The sequence below is a fragment of the Pieris rapae genome, chromosome 13 (genome assembly GCF_905147795.1).
Source record: "Pieris rapae chromosome 13, ilPieRapa1.1, whole genome shotgun sequence".
NCBI classification, from domain to species: domain Eukaryota; kingdom Metazoa; phylum Arthropoda; class Insecta; order Lepidoptera; family Pieridae; genus Pieris; species Pieris rapae.
The window spans coordinates 7,029,695-7,045,665 of record NC_059521.1 but is presented as its reverse complement, the minus strand read 5'-3'; the positions used below and the strand labels follow the sequence as shown (position 1 = coordinate 7,045,665).

The 15,971-nt window shown below is 30.9% G+C and overlaps 2 protein-coding genes across 3 annotated transcripts; one reads left to right on the top strand and one right to left on the bottom strand.

The window, feature by feature from the left end:
• Positions 1 to 36: 36 nt before the first annotated feature.
• On the bottom strand, positions 37 to 10,112 carry LOC111004197 (thioredoxin domain-containing protein 11). Its single transcript, XM_022275098.2, has 13 exons — positions 9,966 to 10,112; positions 9,630 to 9,883; positions 9,124 to 9,331; positions 8,678 to 8,801; positions 8,389 to 8,495; positions 7,855 to 8,052; positions 6,797 to 7,003; positions 5,641 to 6,068; positions 4,592 to 4,889; positions 3,113 to 3,340; positions 2,541 to 2,731; positions 1,406 to 1,538; positions 37 to 430 (listed from the first exon to the last, which is right to left on the bottom strand). Exons 2-13 carry the CDS (start codon positions 9,833 to 9,835, stop codon positions 125 to 127), a joined length of 2,634 nt encoding a protein of 877 aa, XP_022130790.2. The 5' UTR covers positions 9,836 to 9,883; positions 9,966 to 10,112; the 3' UTR covers positions 37 to 124.
• Positions 10,113 to 10,794: 682 nt separating this feature from the next.
• LOC111004232 (nuclear distribution protein nudE homolog 1-B) lies at positions 10,795 to 15,965 on the top strand. Of its 2 annotated transcripts, none has more exons than XM_022275156.2 (7): positions 10,795 to 11,076; positions 11,149 to 11,302; positions 11,601 to 11,737; positions 11,946 to 12,082; positions 12,450 to 12,593; positions 12,861 to 12,943; positions 13,962 to 15,965. In XM_022275156.2, the coding sequence occupies exons 1-7, from the start codon at positions 11,003 to 11,005 to the stop codon at positions 14,271 to 14,273; spliced, it is 1,041 nt and encodes a 346-aa protein (XP_022130848.2). In that variant the 5' UTR covers positions 10,795 to 11,002; the 3' UTR covers positions 14,274 to 15,965. The 2 variants fall into 2 exon arrangements, with proteins under 2 accessions (XP_022130848.2, XP_022130849.2); XM_022275157.2 differs by having other exon boundaries at positions 10,798 to 11,076; positions 14,601 to 15,965.
• The last annotated feature ends 6 nt before the right edge of the window (positions 15,966 to 15,971 follow it).

Sequence of the window (15,971 nt, the reverse complement as noted above, 5' to 3'; positions counted from 1 at the left end):
AAGTAATTTCATATTAACTTAAATAAAACCATAATAAGCGTTTCATAACATTTTAATTTAATAAATAACAATATAATTTCATACGAACGGAATAAATATACAATATTTACAACTTATTTGTATATCATCTAATTATTGGTGAAAGTGAACCATTTTTCCTTAATATCGAAGATATGTCTATGTACCAATTCGTAGACAGATCGTCAAATGATTTTAATGCAAAATTTCTTTTGCAATTATTCTCTTTGAGATCACTTGTGTGTAATAAAGATAAAAATAAATAGGCTTGGTTAAGATTTTGTAGTCTTTTAAGTATGGATTTTCTTAACTCCTCGATTTGCGTTTGCCGCCAATATTTTAAGTTTCTACCAATAACTGATACAACATTCTCCCTCATATCCTTTAAACACGCTTTCTTCTCTGTGATGGCCTGCAAAAAAAATATGTATATTTAGCAGCCAACTGGCTTAATTAGTCTTTTAATTAACAGCCCAGCTTTTTAACTAAATGACTCTGTTTAAACAAGCGGCCTCAAAAATAATTGAAGTTCAAGAAAAAATAACACTACAAGTAACAAAGGAAAATTATTATACTATTACTTAATCTAAAACCGGCATTTCTTTTTCTTAGTTTTTAAACTGTAAATTTATGTTATTTTAAAGAGCCTTTGTTGAACAAGTTTTTAAATTAAATAACTACATCGACAGTTTTATATTCATTAAAAAAAACTGGACCCTTTTAAAATCTTTCGTCCCTTTCTATCAATTATGTATACCCTGTCATGAAAAGAGACAGATAAGTACTTTAGGCTGATATATATATTTTTTAAATTAATATCAATATTTATACTAAACTATTTTTCCTAGACAAGTTATCTCATAATTTGATTGATAACTTATCTTAATTATATCATATGATAACGGTTTTCATGGAACATTTTCATGGAAATATATGAAAGGTTTAATCCTCTTTAGATCAGATATAATAGTGATGGCGATTAAATAATTTAAGGTAATTATAATCTTACGCGGACACATTCTTTAAACAACTTAGCTACCGTCATGGTCACCTTTCAACTGTAAAATATTTGTATTTTTAGTAGTTTTATGAAAAGTCAGAATTCTACGGAATGAAAAATCGGAGTATACTCATATTTGGTCGTAAAAACCGATAGTTGTAACAGCCCATGACGATGTCGCTGTTATTAAGAACTTAATACAATAGAATTCAACCTTTGATTTCGGGCAATATAACCGGTATATTGTTCTAAACGATGTCGTCGTAAACGGTTTCATCATCTCATCTCATCAGTCTCATCGAAACAGGCCCATTTCAGGCTTATCCGACCCTGCGTTAATTGTTCTTCAAACCCATTAAAGTTAGGAATGGTAATAATAATACTAACCCTAATTCGTGCGCACAAAGCGAGGCGCACGCGTAAATGCAATGGAGTGGGAAGCGCACGTAAAGACAATGCTACAAGTCCACTTGAAGTAATTCTTGCGTCACGTGGATAGGCGCGGCTGTCCTCGCCGTTACTGAAAAGATTTAGTTTCATCAAACTTAGCTAGAATCGTTTTAAACTAGCTAAAACTGGATTTTTGTAAAAATTTAATAAAAAACCCTTTTCAAGTTTTCAGTCTTTTTCGACTAATCCATATTAGGTCAAAAAGTACTCTAAAAATTGAATAAAAATTACAAACTCGATAAAAAATCCTGTAAATGATCATATATCAGAATATTACAAAGGACTCAATAAAAAGTAATTAAATTAAATTCGAAATAATTTTTAAAAATTAATTATTTAATATTAAACAAGTGTTTAAGTATTAAAATCTTTATGAATATAGGTAATCTAAGTATTTATTCAAAACAAATAACATAATACATAATAACTAACTGAATTAAAAAATATTATTAAAAGGAGTCCCTTTAGGCAAGGTTCCGAAGATACTGGCAGCGTTGCCCCTTTGAATAACTAGACTAATTCTTTGTGCAAGGTAGCTGCCAGCTCTTCGTTCTCCTGTGATGTCGACTAACCTTTTTGATAATTCCCTAATTACCTTATCGCGCCACGGACCATGGGTCTCTACACCGAATGGGACAAAATCATATTCAGAACCTAGACCCCTGTATTTGCAGGCTTTAGCTTTTTCAGCCGCATCAAAAACATACTAGATTACCTAAGTAGAACTCCAATTATCCGAATTAATGGGGACCGGGACCCATTCGGATAATCAAATATTCGGATAATCGGATTTTTTTTTAAATTGCCATTGGAGAGAATAAAAGCTACGTTTTGATATTGCACTATTTTTTATTGAATTAAATGAAAGAAACATGAAATTTTCACATGTTTTAAATATAAATAAAATGTACTTATGTACAAGTTTAGAAATAAAAATCATTATCTTTTAAACATCTCCGTCAATGTAAGCTGTTTTGCGATTCGGATAGTCGGAGTTCGGATTATTGGAGTTCTACTGTATAAGACTTCATTAAGATTTTAATACTAAATTTTTTTAATTCATATTACTTACCGATGTGGTGAAAAGACTAGAATAGTAGGATATGCGCTGGGCGTATAATGCCACGGCAAGTCATGCCTCAACGCATCTATGCGCGCCGCTTGAGTCCGCACACCGCATTCGTTCAAAAGACGCGCCGCTTCAGAAAGCGCTCTCGTTGTATGGCCACTACAGGCCCCTCCACAAACCGCCACTAGTGATAGCTAGAAATTATAATTTAATATATTTCAGTCAGACCTATGGGATTCGAAATAATAAAATCAGTTGGCAAGCGTTCTGTGACCTTCATATTTCTGCGTTACTTTAGTTATAATATACAGATTTCTTCGTCTTTTGAGTAAATCCAATTGTGTTTTTTAGTATGCGTAGCACCATTGGGATTGAAACAAAAACTTTAATAAATCGCAATTGCTATCCTTACAATAATTAAAAAGTTAATTGTTTTAAATAAATAAAAAAAGCTAAGCACGAAAAATATTATAATTTTACAAGCAAATTTTTTTAGATGTCTTAAAATCCGTTATTATTTTGATACCGAAGTGCGGAACAAAACACGAAAGAAACAAGCAAAGTTAAACGCTTACCACTCCAGGCATTCGGATAGTCCTTCTAAAACTCCTTGTTGTCAGATTAATAATATCGAAATCTTTTTCATTAGCTGCAGAGCCGTTTGAGCCAAAATAGTGCGTATGCGCAGCATCTTCTACGTGCGTGCGCAACGTGCGTTTCAATTGCTTCCGTGTGAAGTTCGCTATGAACTCTCGCACGGACTTCGCGTTGTACTCACCCGACAATACATATTGGCTCTCGTGCTATAAAAATGCTAAACTATAAATCTTACACGTCCAAACCTATTCAACCCTTTACAATAGTTTTGTAAAGTATTTTTTAATACAGTTGCTCAAAAAGTGGCATATTGCAGGGACGTATAGCGTGCGGAAAGAGGGCTATTACAGACTAGTGCTTTTTCTTTACCGCTATTTTATTCCCAACTGTCAAAACAATGTCTATTAAAAAGAAAAAACTAACCACGAAGGTTTTACTAAAAAAAATCATAGAAGTTTTTATGATTCACGCAAATATTTTAAAAAGAAGCTACTAATTTGTTTCAATATCAGATTTAATGATTTAATTGGATTCAATGAGTTAGGTTTGGTTTCTTTTCATTTCATATCAATAAAAATATTCTACTGAAGACTTGGCTGTATGGGCGAAGTTCCCTTTGCCTACCCGGAATGGGTGAAGAAAAGAAAAAAAAAATTGCCCATATTCTTTGACGGTTGGCGCCCATTTCCAAAAATGTAATTTCACAAACAAAATGAGCAATTTCGATGATATTTTATTTGAATTAATATCACCCGAACTCATTTTGTGCAATTATATTGCACAAAATGTTTCAGAGAACATTTTACCGGAAACGTAAAAGTCGCTACATATCTACGTGCAACGAATTTATTGCGTGGAGAGAAGAGAAAAAAAGAAAATAGTTTTATTAAATGGCTTCATTTTTTCGCAACTGTATTAAAAATAGTCGTTCAGTACACGTGCGGAACCGTCATTGCAACTTGTCCCGACTGTCAACCCTCACTTTCGGCTGCGCCTTGGCTCGGGTAGACATTCGTCGGAACCCGTTGCAATAACAGGCTTTCCGCACTTGTAATGAAATATGCTATGTATACGTCTGTACGATGACAGATTTTTATTACATTATAGCATGCACAGCCTGGAACCCGTTGGTTCCGGGCTGTGCATGCTTGTATGCAAAAATTTGTATATTTGTAACGAATGAACCCATGACAAGTAATATAGACTTCTCCATTTCCAAATAGTCCAACGGGCTGTAAGCCGCTATAATATAAGTTTATTTAAAGAAGCTTCTAACAGGAAAATTCAATTGCTGTAATATTTTTTTATAGAACAGTGGTCAAACGGGCAGGAGGCTCACCTGATGTTAAGTGATACCGCCGCCCATGGACACTCAATGCCAGAGGGCTCGCAAGTGCGTTGCCGGCCTTTTAAGCAATTTTTAAAAGTCCGGCAATTAATTTAATGCTAATAAATACCTTGCTATCTAATATGACAACCGAAGTCATATCTTTCTTATTTTTCAAGTCAATGCCGAGAGCTTCAGCAAAATGATAGTTTCTGAAACTATCCACTGCTAAAATGTTCATAGTGAGGTTCGTTTGACACGCCAAGCCGTGAATGTGACTGATGTTCCCATCCACCTTTCCCGGGTTCACGGCTGGGTATAATTTATTTGCGAATCGCAATATGTTACAAGTATGCTTTATGTTCTCTTGTACTAAATTTTCAGGTGATAGAGGATCGTCTTCTGAAGGAAGGATTGTCATCTCGATTCTATAAATATTTTTAAATACAGATAAATTTATTATATACATGTAGGCAATATCACATACAGTAATTCTTTCATATAGCTAATCCTTACGTCAATGTAGAATAAAAGGCGGAAGCAGGCGAGCAATGGTATATAAAATTTTCATGAAGTAAGCTTCATTAAAACCAAGTAAACAAAAAAAAAACGGAAGTCGAAACAAAAATTATAAACGCAGCAAATACGATGCAAAATATTAAAAAAAAAAACAAACTACTTCAAAAGTTAAATTAAAAATATCTTGATTGTTAATAGTTAAAATTATAAAAAACGCCAATTTACTAAAAACCCTGTTATTGATAATTCAATTTGAATTCCTCGAATATGAAAAGTCTGGATACATAAGTAGATATTCAGTACGCTCAATAATAAAATTAATAATAATAGATTATATCTATGAAAACATATTTTTAATTAGCTACTAAGTTTTTTTTTATTTATTTTTTTTATATAGAATACGGGGCAAACGGGCAGGAGGCTCACCTGATGTTAAGTAATACCGCCGCCCATGGACACTCTCGATGCTAGAGAGCTCTCGAGTGCGTTGCCGGCCTTTTAAGAATTTATAATAATTTAAGTTAATAAACCTTTAAATAATAACTTTAGTTTAAGATTTTTTATGGGTCATAGCTGAAAAATAAAATATTGTGAATACAATAATCCTAGACAATAACATATAAATAAAAAAACATGCTAAAACAATTTAGCCTTACTTACTCCTCCTGTTCAAAATCTTCAAAGTGCTCCTCAAACGTCAAACATTGCTCATAATTTTTCTCAGCGGTTAATGACTCCAATCCACAGGCTTGTATGAAATCATTTGGCATAAACTCATTCTCATTCTCATTCCCACTTCCCAGTATCTTCGACACAGCCAAACCTTGCTTAATCATATTAATAGCACTATTTTTCTGATTCTTCTCGGTGACATTGTTCCAAGGATATTTATTATTGTGTGAAACTACTTTCTTGTATTTTGAATGTAACTTTTTTACGGGTTTAAATTTGTGTTCTTGACAGAATTTCAGGTAATTCTTCTGCTGATACAGGAGTCTTTGAATTTGTTGCAATTTCATCAGTTCCATTGTCCATTGGTTTGTTTCGTTGTGTTTGCAACTGTAATATTCCATGGCTACTTCCCGCATCTAACGGGAAATTATTTTATTAGAGGCATATATTTTAAAGGAAAATATGATTTGAAGGAAATTGTCTTTAATGGTATTTTGATGACATAAGCAATATTTCATATCAAAATTCCCGATTTGTTATATAATTAAATTATTATTATTCGACTTCCGACCAGATTTATCCAAAGTTTGTATGTTTATCTTTGGGTGTCTTTTGTATTATTTTGAAGTTATACTTCTTTTGGCGCGGTGGACAAAAATGATGAGAGTGAATTTTTACCATGGGCGGTGTGCGCGCCTGACACCTGAATTCTACATCGTAAAGTTAGGTCTAGGTGGAAGGAACGTCGATGACTATGTTCAAGTTGTATATTCTAGTGTTCTTATATTATTTTGGTGTTTTTAAATCAATTTCATATACGACGGTGATTGGATTATAATTTGTTTTTATTAATTTAATATTTATCGTTAATCACTACTGCATTTTAGTTATTTTTCCATACGCCAAAGAATTATACATATAACGCGTGTAGATAAGTACACACACTGTTTTTACTAGTTCATTATTAGAGAAGCGCATAATTAATCTATTATGTTAAACAAATAAAGATTGACTCGATCAAAATGGGATATAATTTAATCATGTCGCACGACAGGAATTCCAGGGACTGCACAAATTAATTTTAATTATCTTTATCAAAATCTTTCAGTTATGTAGCAATTACTAAGGAAATAAAAATTCTTACCAATGCATATGAAGGTAACTGTTCGTAGAGAGGATTCATGGGCGTAAACAATATCAACATTGGACTGCCATCAGCGAATCGTTCGAAGTTGAAACCTTTCTTCCACATTGGAATAATTCTGGAGACCGGTTGCACGAAATTTTCCAATATCCATGGAACGAGGGATGACTCGTTCCAGGCTTGATTCTCACCATCGGGTGTGTAGTCCTAAAATGAGGAGTTTGTTAAGCACGGGTGCAATGCTGATACTAAATACACTACAGAAAATCTGTGAACGTTGTATATAAAAATGTGGGTTATCCATAAGAGATAGACATATACCATCACGGACTTTTCTGTAGACCTTTTCAATGTGTACAATACTTAGTACATTATTTTGATAAAACTCGTAGGGTTCAGACTGCGTTTGCAATGTAAGCGGAAGAAATGTAATTATTTACGACATCACATTAGAAACCTCAAAAATAACAGTACTTCTTCACTATTTAATGGATGTTATTTTACATATAAACCTTCCTCTTGAATCACTCTATCTATTAAAAAAGCCGCATAAACCGCATCTAAATCCGTTGCGTAGTTTCAAAGATTTAAGCATACAAAGGGACATAGGGACAGAGAAAGCGACTTTGTTTTATAATATGTAGTGATACTACTACACTTTTACACACTTCATTACTGCTAACTTTTTTTTTTAAGTATTAGTATTAAACATTCTTATTGTTTTTGCAACTGAGGCGCAAACTAGCTGCTGTGGTTTCTGGCAGAGTGTTCAGAGCCAAGGCTAATTATAATAAACAACCACAGCACACATTCATTACATACTTTAAACATACCTTGTTCTTTAAAAAAAATTGTTTTCTCTTATTCTTTTTTTTTCTCTTTCATTACTGTTATTTTTTGTTTCTATGTGTGCGTTTTGTTACTAATAAATGTTACGTCTATGTCTAATTTCTTTTTTTAACCAGTTAAATATTTACCAGGAATCAAACCTAGGAACAAGAAGATATACACCATGATGGCTGGAATATTACTTTTTTAACCAGGAAAATTAATTATACCTTAGTGTCATTCCATAGCATAAACCTAGCATTTGGAACACTATCAATTCCTAGATCCACAGCTAGTTCTGTAGAAGTGACAACCGCAAAGCATACTTCACCGATTGTGTCAAACTCTTTAGTTTTTATTGCTGTGTTATACCATATGTTATAATATTTTGATGTGTATGATACAGGTGTATAACCAACTGCAACAGCCTGAAAAATGATATAAATTTTATGTAAAAATAAACCATTTAGTTATAACAAAAATAATTGTTCCCAAAACTATACTTCTATAAACCTTTAAAAATATATGCAAAATACAACTAAATCACAAGCTAATGATATGGGCTGCAGATCCTAGGATTCCTGATTAAATTTGATAACTATTTAAAACCTCAACTGTAAAAAACGCTACAGATATACAATATATAAAGACTAAACTAGGTTATATATTAAATTTTGTTTTGTGCATTTTATAAATTTTTAACCACAAAAAATTATGCATCACATTAGAGGTAAATAAATAAATAGTAAACATAATATACTCACATCACACATGGAAAGCAAATTTACCAAATCTTCTGTAGATGAAACCCTTTCTAATGGTTTCATTATTGATTCTAAAAAGTTCACCATGCTTTCGGCATTTCTTGGACCTGAAAAATATTAGGAAAAAAATATTAATATTTTTATTACAAACCTATATTTTATATTAGATGATTTTGTATGTGAAATTCTTCTTATTATTAATTTATCAGCTAACAATATAAAATCTGCAGACTGTTTTGGTATTTATAATGTAATCTGCTTGAAAAAAATATGTGTATGCGAAACTAACCTTTATATAGAATGCCCCTTGATGTTACAGTATACACCATTAATATTGGCCACGATGGAATTTTATTATGCTGCAATCTACACTCACTGCCTGGATTCCAACAATTAATAGCACTAAAGTGAACCTAAAAATAATAAAGTTAAGTATTAGAAGCATTACTATAGATATAAGGATATCTGGATATCTGCATTATGGTTTTACAAATTATTTTCAGACTTTCACTTTAGGCAGACATATTTAACGTTATCATAAACTTAATATTACATAACATTAATACTTATATGTATTAAGCATGAAAAGTCAAGGCATTTATATGCATTGAATGCTTATTTTTATATTTGATATGAAAGATCACACTCTTATTTCTGTTTTACAAATTTTGTTTTAATCCTACTTCATTATCCAAAGAGTGAACTGGGTAAAAAAAAGCTAAAAAGGTATCTTACTCTGTCACTTAATACACTAGCCGCTGCTTCAAACTCCCCTCGGACATACTGTGACTCTGCATCCCAAGGTGCATAGTACATAACAAATGATATATCTTCCTTGTGTATTAATGCTAAAGCATTACTTAATTGTCCTTTATACCAATCTTTTACTAAATTTGTATTAAAAAATCTCACAGCATGAGGAACTTTAGATGTACTTGCTGGTCTGGAAATAAGGAAATAAATGTTATGTGTAATTAATAACATAATTAGAATAATGTCCTAAAAACTTTTTAAATTATTTAGACAAATGGGATTTTGAATCTGAACCTTCTTTATATATTTAATGATATAAATTAAAAAATATGATATTTTAATAAAATGATTAGACATGAACCTTAAGTCACTACATAATTAAAAATATAAATGTGTCAAAAACATTTAATTTAGTTGTGAATCAAGTTATTTTTAGAAAAATAATTGTCTTTTACATGTTTCATGCTTGATAAATAAGACAAACTTACATATTATGTAAAGCTCCATAGGTAGTTACAGCTAATGCTATACAAAATATTGTTTCCTTGATAAGCATGTTCAAAGATAAGTTGTTATTGTTTTGTTTTGCCACTGGTGAACTATCACCAGAATCTTGTTCATCGCTAGTAACACTCTGTTCTGGTTCTAATGACGTGCCCCTAGAATTATCCTCAGTGTCCACCGTTGGAAACATTACACGTCATTCGTATAGTTATTCCGAATCACTTTTCAATATGCATAGCTACAGAAAAATATACAAAAGTGTAAATATTTGACAAATTACCAAATAAGAATCAAAATCGTCATATTATGTGATATACTACCGTAACAAGCTCTACATTTGTAATCAAAATAAAAGAAAAACTATTTATTTACGTCATTAAAAATTACTGTTCCAATTACATTCTTATTATTTGCAAATGTAAAACACAGATGAAATTTGTAAATGTTCTTTCAAATTCAAAAATCCTAATTTTCTGACAATTTGAAATGTTTGAAGATATGTATGCAGTATGACACTGAAGTTTGTCGTTTCTCTTACCACACAGACTCTATTAAAACTTTCTCTATACCTTGAAAACACAACTTCTTGACTTGGCAACTTACGTGTGTTCGACTATCACTACATATTATAAAACAAACGGATTTTGATGCGGTTTTTTAAATAGATAGAGTGATTCAAGAGGAAGGTTTATATGTATAATAACATCCATTAAATAGTGGAGAAGTACTGTTATTTTTGAGGTTTCTAATGTGATGTCGTAAATAATTACATTTTATCCGCTTACATTGCAAACGCAGGCTGAACCCTACGAGTTTTATCAAAATAATGTACTAAGTATTGTACACATTGAAAAGGTCTACAGAAAAGTCCGTGATGGTATATGTCTATCTCTTATGGATAACCCACATTTTTATATACAACGTTCACAGATTTTCTGTAGTGTATTTAGTATCAGCATTGCACCCATGCGAAGCCGGGGCGGGTCGCTAGTAAATTATAAAATTATCTTCCGTGACGAAATTTAATTAAGTGAAGTTGTGTGAGTTCTAACTACTGAACATTTTCCAAATAAGTAATGACTTAAAGGTCTATGTTACCAGCTCATAAAAAAAAACATACAAAGCATTAAACTCTTAGAATCTGTCGTATTTTAATCTATAGTGTGTTGTTTCCTATTTTGCGTTGCGTTTTGTGAAAATTATAATATTAAATAAACTAAGTTCGCTCTAATTAGGACTTGTTAGCAATTAGAGATAAGAATTTTCAAACCATTATTTTCTAGGTGATTTTCTGTTTTTTACAGTAAGATCTCAAATAAAACAAAGCTACCAATAATTCAGTGACTAACAAATAGTCATGGATTCTACACAGAAATTAGATCCTAATTCAATAGATTATTGGAAAGAACAGGCATCTAATTTTGAACGAAAGTGAGTAAACTATAGAAACAATATTGATTATTGAATAGAACCTAATTCCTTATTATCTTTATTATTGTTTAGAGCTAATGAACTACAACAGGAATTGGATGAATATACAGAAAATTCTGCTCAACTCGAAAGAGAATTGGAAGCCTCTCTAGTACAAGTAGAAAAACAGAACAGAGATCTGGAACACCAAAATCAAAGGCTTAAAATGGAAATTGAACAACTTAGGGTAAGTAAATTACTGTACATATTAAAATAATGTTCTTATTGATTTCAAGGATTTCAATGCAGTTAAGTAGTTGGTCATGAAATATTATATAATTAGTGATGTGAAATGTTTTTTTCATACACACTGTTATGAACTTTATATTTAGTATAAATAGAACTTTATATTTTGGAGCTTTTGCGGTAAGTGCCCAAACAACATGTTACATTGGGTGGTTGTTGTAACCTAGCCAGATATAATTAATTCATTAATGTAATGAACAAAAGTTTAACGGTTACTTAGCTTATTATTTTTTCTTCAGAACAAACTAGAAAGAAGTCATCATGAGACAAATGCCTTAGAAAATGAGTTACAAGCATTAAAAAAAGAAAAGGAAAAACAAGCTATTTATGTAAGAGAAATAGAACAAAAAAATGATGATTTAGAAAGAGGACAAAGGTATAATAATTATAACTTACTCTTTAGAAAATTGTCTGAATGTGTTTTTAAGATAATATACAAAAATATTACTTATGTTATATTGAAGTATTAATGATTACATAGTTATGGAATGTTTTCCTATTATTGGTTATGGAGTTTATTCAGTTAACTATTTAAGTATGTCATTGATATGTAAAATGATAAGTAAACAATTTAAACTTTATAGAGTTATATCAGAATCAGTAGCATGTATAGAACAACTATTAAATCAAGCATATGAAAGAAATGCAGTACTGGAAAGTGAGGTGGATGAAATTGAGAATCTCAGAATTAAATTGCAACGTGCAAATGATGAAGCAAGAGGTATATATTTTTCTTGATTTGCTTGAATCTGGACCAGTTCTTAATTATTTTTGGCATTGTTCTTAGTGGTTATTCAAAATGGCTTTAAAAAAAGTCAGTCTTACAATTGAAACTTCTTCATTAGATCAGTTAAAAATGAAATTCTTATATAATTTACAGAGCTTTAGCTTTTTGTTTCTTTCAGTCTGGTGTACTAATGAATTTAACTGAACTTGTTTCAAAAAAAAGAACAAATTCTCTTTCAAAGAAATAATAATTGTATTTAGGATTTCATAACATGTAACTCTAGTTACTTAAGTGGCACAAACATATATTTGTTTATTTTTCTAAAAATGTATTATTTTAAATTCATTGGACATATTTCTAGATCTTAAGCAAGAATTAAAAGTAGTAGAGAAAATACCGACACCAAAGAAAGAAGATAGTGCACCAGAGGTGTGCAATGGCCACACTACTGCCCGAACTCAAGTTGAAATTGAGACACAAACATCAGTAGCATCTCCACAAAGAAGTGAGCTTTTGTTATTTATAAACTTAGTGCCAGCAACTGTTCTTTAATAAATTCGTAGAATTTAAATAACTAAGATTTAGTTTAACATCATTCATGTAAAAAGATAGTCATGTACAACATATTGGATACTTTCATGTAAACAACAGACCCTTATATTCCCATGGCTTTGTAATCTATATCTCTATGTATATCCTCTATGACTTTAAAATATATTAGTTTTTGGGAAAGTTAACAAATCTTTAATCATATTGAATATTCATTTAATAGGGGAAATAAATGGAAATGCAATGACTCCATCATCTAGAGTGTCAGCTATAAACTTGGTGGGCGATCTTCTTCGGAAAGTGGGGGTGAGTAGTAGTAAAGCTTTAGCAGTATTTAGCACTCTTATCATTTTAGCAATTTGGGTATTCATTTTTGGAAGGCATATCGCTATTGGTGTTTGTTTTAGTTAATTTTACAGTGAACCTATTTAATATTATTATTAAATAATTTTTTTTTAAATATGAATTTAAATAACTTCACTGTCCTTGTATAGTTCCTAAATTTGAATAGATAAAACTTAATGTGATATTTCAATGTGCTTCAAATTATTTTGTTTTATTTTAAGTATGTATTATATTTTGTTAATTTGATTTATATTGTGAATTTGTTATATGTTTTATTTATTGTTGTATGCTTTATATATTTAAGTTAAAAGTACATATTTACTTTATATCCCTTTATTTTTGTTAAGTATATATAATTGAATTATGGATATAGATTTACATCTAGAACAAGTAGGGGTTGTTACGATGGTAACGTAAAGCAAACAGGGTGCTAATTTTACTACGCCATATTGATTTTTGTGCTTACTGTATCACGTCAATACATTGTACATAATTATGTATTTCTTATATCTACTCTATAGAAAGTATATGTATTTATTTAAATAGGGTATTTTGAAAACAAAAGTTGCATTTTGAAATGTAAATATTCCCAAAACTTGTTTGAAAAACGATAAAATCGCAAACGAACCGTGATAAACCGAATAAACACATTATGTATTTGTAATTTGTGTTGTTTTTGTTAACATGTATTGATTGTAATGATTGAGCGTGATAACTGGATAAACTAATTAATAATTACATGTTCAATAAAGTTTTTGTTTATCAAACAAATCCAGTTTCAATTTTTAAATTTGGTCTATATGAAATCACTGTTTTTACGAAAAATTATTACAAGTATTCGAAGACATGTATAGTGTTGCTTTTGTTTTCAGCGTCATGTATTATATAACAGCTTATACGTGTAACTCGTAGTTTAGCTGAGCTAATTTTAATTTGCATGGTTGTGTACATTGTAGTGCATGGTATTTATTGCTTGCAGCTTGAGAGGTTTCTTTGCCGCGAATGTGGTAAGGTCAAATGCGCGTGTATCACCGAGCAAAGTTCTCCACCTCACGAGTTCGTTGATCAAAGGGAATCGGAAAATTCGATTGATTCAGTTGAATTCCGGAAATCGGATATAAAACCGGAAATAGAGACCAGACAAAGGTCCTCTGATCAACCGTTTCAAAGGTCCATACAAAACGATGGGAAGCTACGAAGATCCTTCATAGTGCGGTCCAGAGAGGGACTAGAAAATTTCTTGAACTTAAAGAAAGGCCAAGAGAAAGAGAAAACTAATTTACAGTTTTGATAACTTTATTTTTAGATATGTATTGTACAAATGGTGCTCGTTAGATATTAATTCCGCATAAGAGGGTAGTTGTGAAAATGAATTAAAATGAAACCTATGTATTTTGTTCTTGTTAAACAGATATTATATGTTATCCTAGAGTATACTATAGTGTAAACCAGGAATTGATTTTAAATGTATTTTAACGTACTATGTAGGTACATCACAATTTCGTGTATATTGTATTTTTGTAAGTATTGTAAATGTAGAGTAGACGTTGAGTTGGAGGCTTTTGCACCTAACTTCATTACTAATAACATCATTCATATGTAATTTTCTTCATTGTAGGCTTTGGAATCAAAGTTAGCATCGTGTCGTGGTACGGTTAGACCTAAAGAGCATTCGCCAAACTCAGCTTCGGAAGTGAATAAGGACTACAGGTGTGTACTCAAGAACTAAGACTTGCCTATCTCCCGGTTTTTATTTTATAGTATCATACTATATATGGAAGCTTTGTACTGTGATCGTAATCACATTTCCTTACTATTATCTGTGATGATAATATAAGTTATTTTCGGCCTACCCACCGTTGACAGCCACGCTTTGCTTTGTGACGTCACGACCATCACAATAAAGGCAAGTCGATATCATACCTAAGGGCAAACAATTTTCGATAGTCTATCATTCAGATGTGTGTAGGAATATTGTATATTTTTTATCGGAGTTTTTATGTAAATAACATAGCACTATGAAATTGTTAGCACTAATAAAGTTTACGATGTGATCGATAGTTCCGATAGTTTTACGGGTAATGGTAGGTTCGGTAAAAGTATTTTCAAAATTTAATAACAAATAATAAAATCCATTCATAATAATATGCATCAAACATTTACTTAAAAGTTAGTGTTAAAGTATGAATTTAAACTTTACACTTATTGCGAGTTTTTCTGTTAAATAACTTTTCTATAATTTAAATAAATTTAGTAGATATAAATAAGAAGAGATTGTACTAAGATTATTTTACGAGCGTCGATAGATGGTGTATATGAGAGTAACCAACCGTTATTCGTAAAATAAATATAGGGATTGAAATTAGTAGATGGTAGCTTCTTTCTTAAATGCGATCATTATAAATGATTATCTTAATAGATTTACTTTAGCAAAAATTCAGAAATGCTCAACGTTCTTGATAATCTTACAGGTATTTTTGTGTGACTAACATCAGTGAATACTAAATTAATTAACACAATCGTTTTTACATTCCTAATAGCATGGATTAAGTTGACTTTCTTGCCTTAGACAATATATAACATGTACAAAATACTGCATTCTATACGGCAGCCATTTAAATAGAAGTGATCTGAATTCTACTAGGCTTAATCAAATAATTTTATTCTGTTATGTATATCGATTCTTAAGTGCTATTAAGTTATATTTTAATACTAGTTCTTATTTAAAGTCGGTAATTACTAATTTCGTGTACTTGAAACGTGTTGTTTCTGATGAATTTTAAGATGATTTGTATGTTTGATGTGGTCAAAATTTTTTATTCCTATGTCGAAAATTGTATGTTAATTTTCACTACAATAGTTTGTAATAACCCAGTCTAATGCGAATAGTAATTATTAGCATTTATATTCATGTGTGGTGACAACACAATTTATATTTTTGTGCGGAAATAATATCAAAGTATAATAAATAAGTTCTGGCGAATGTGTT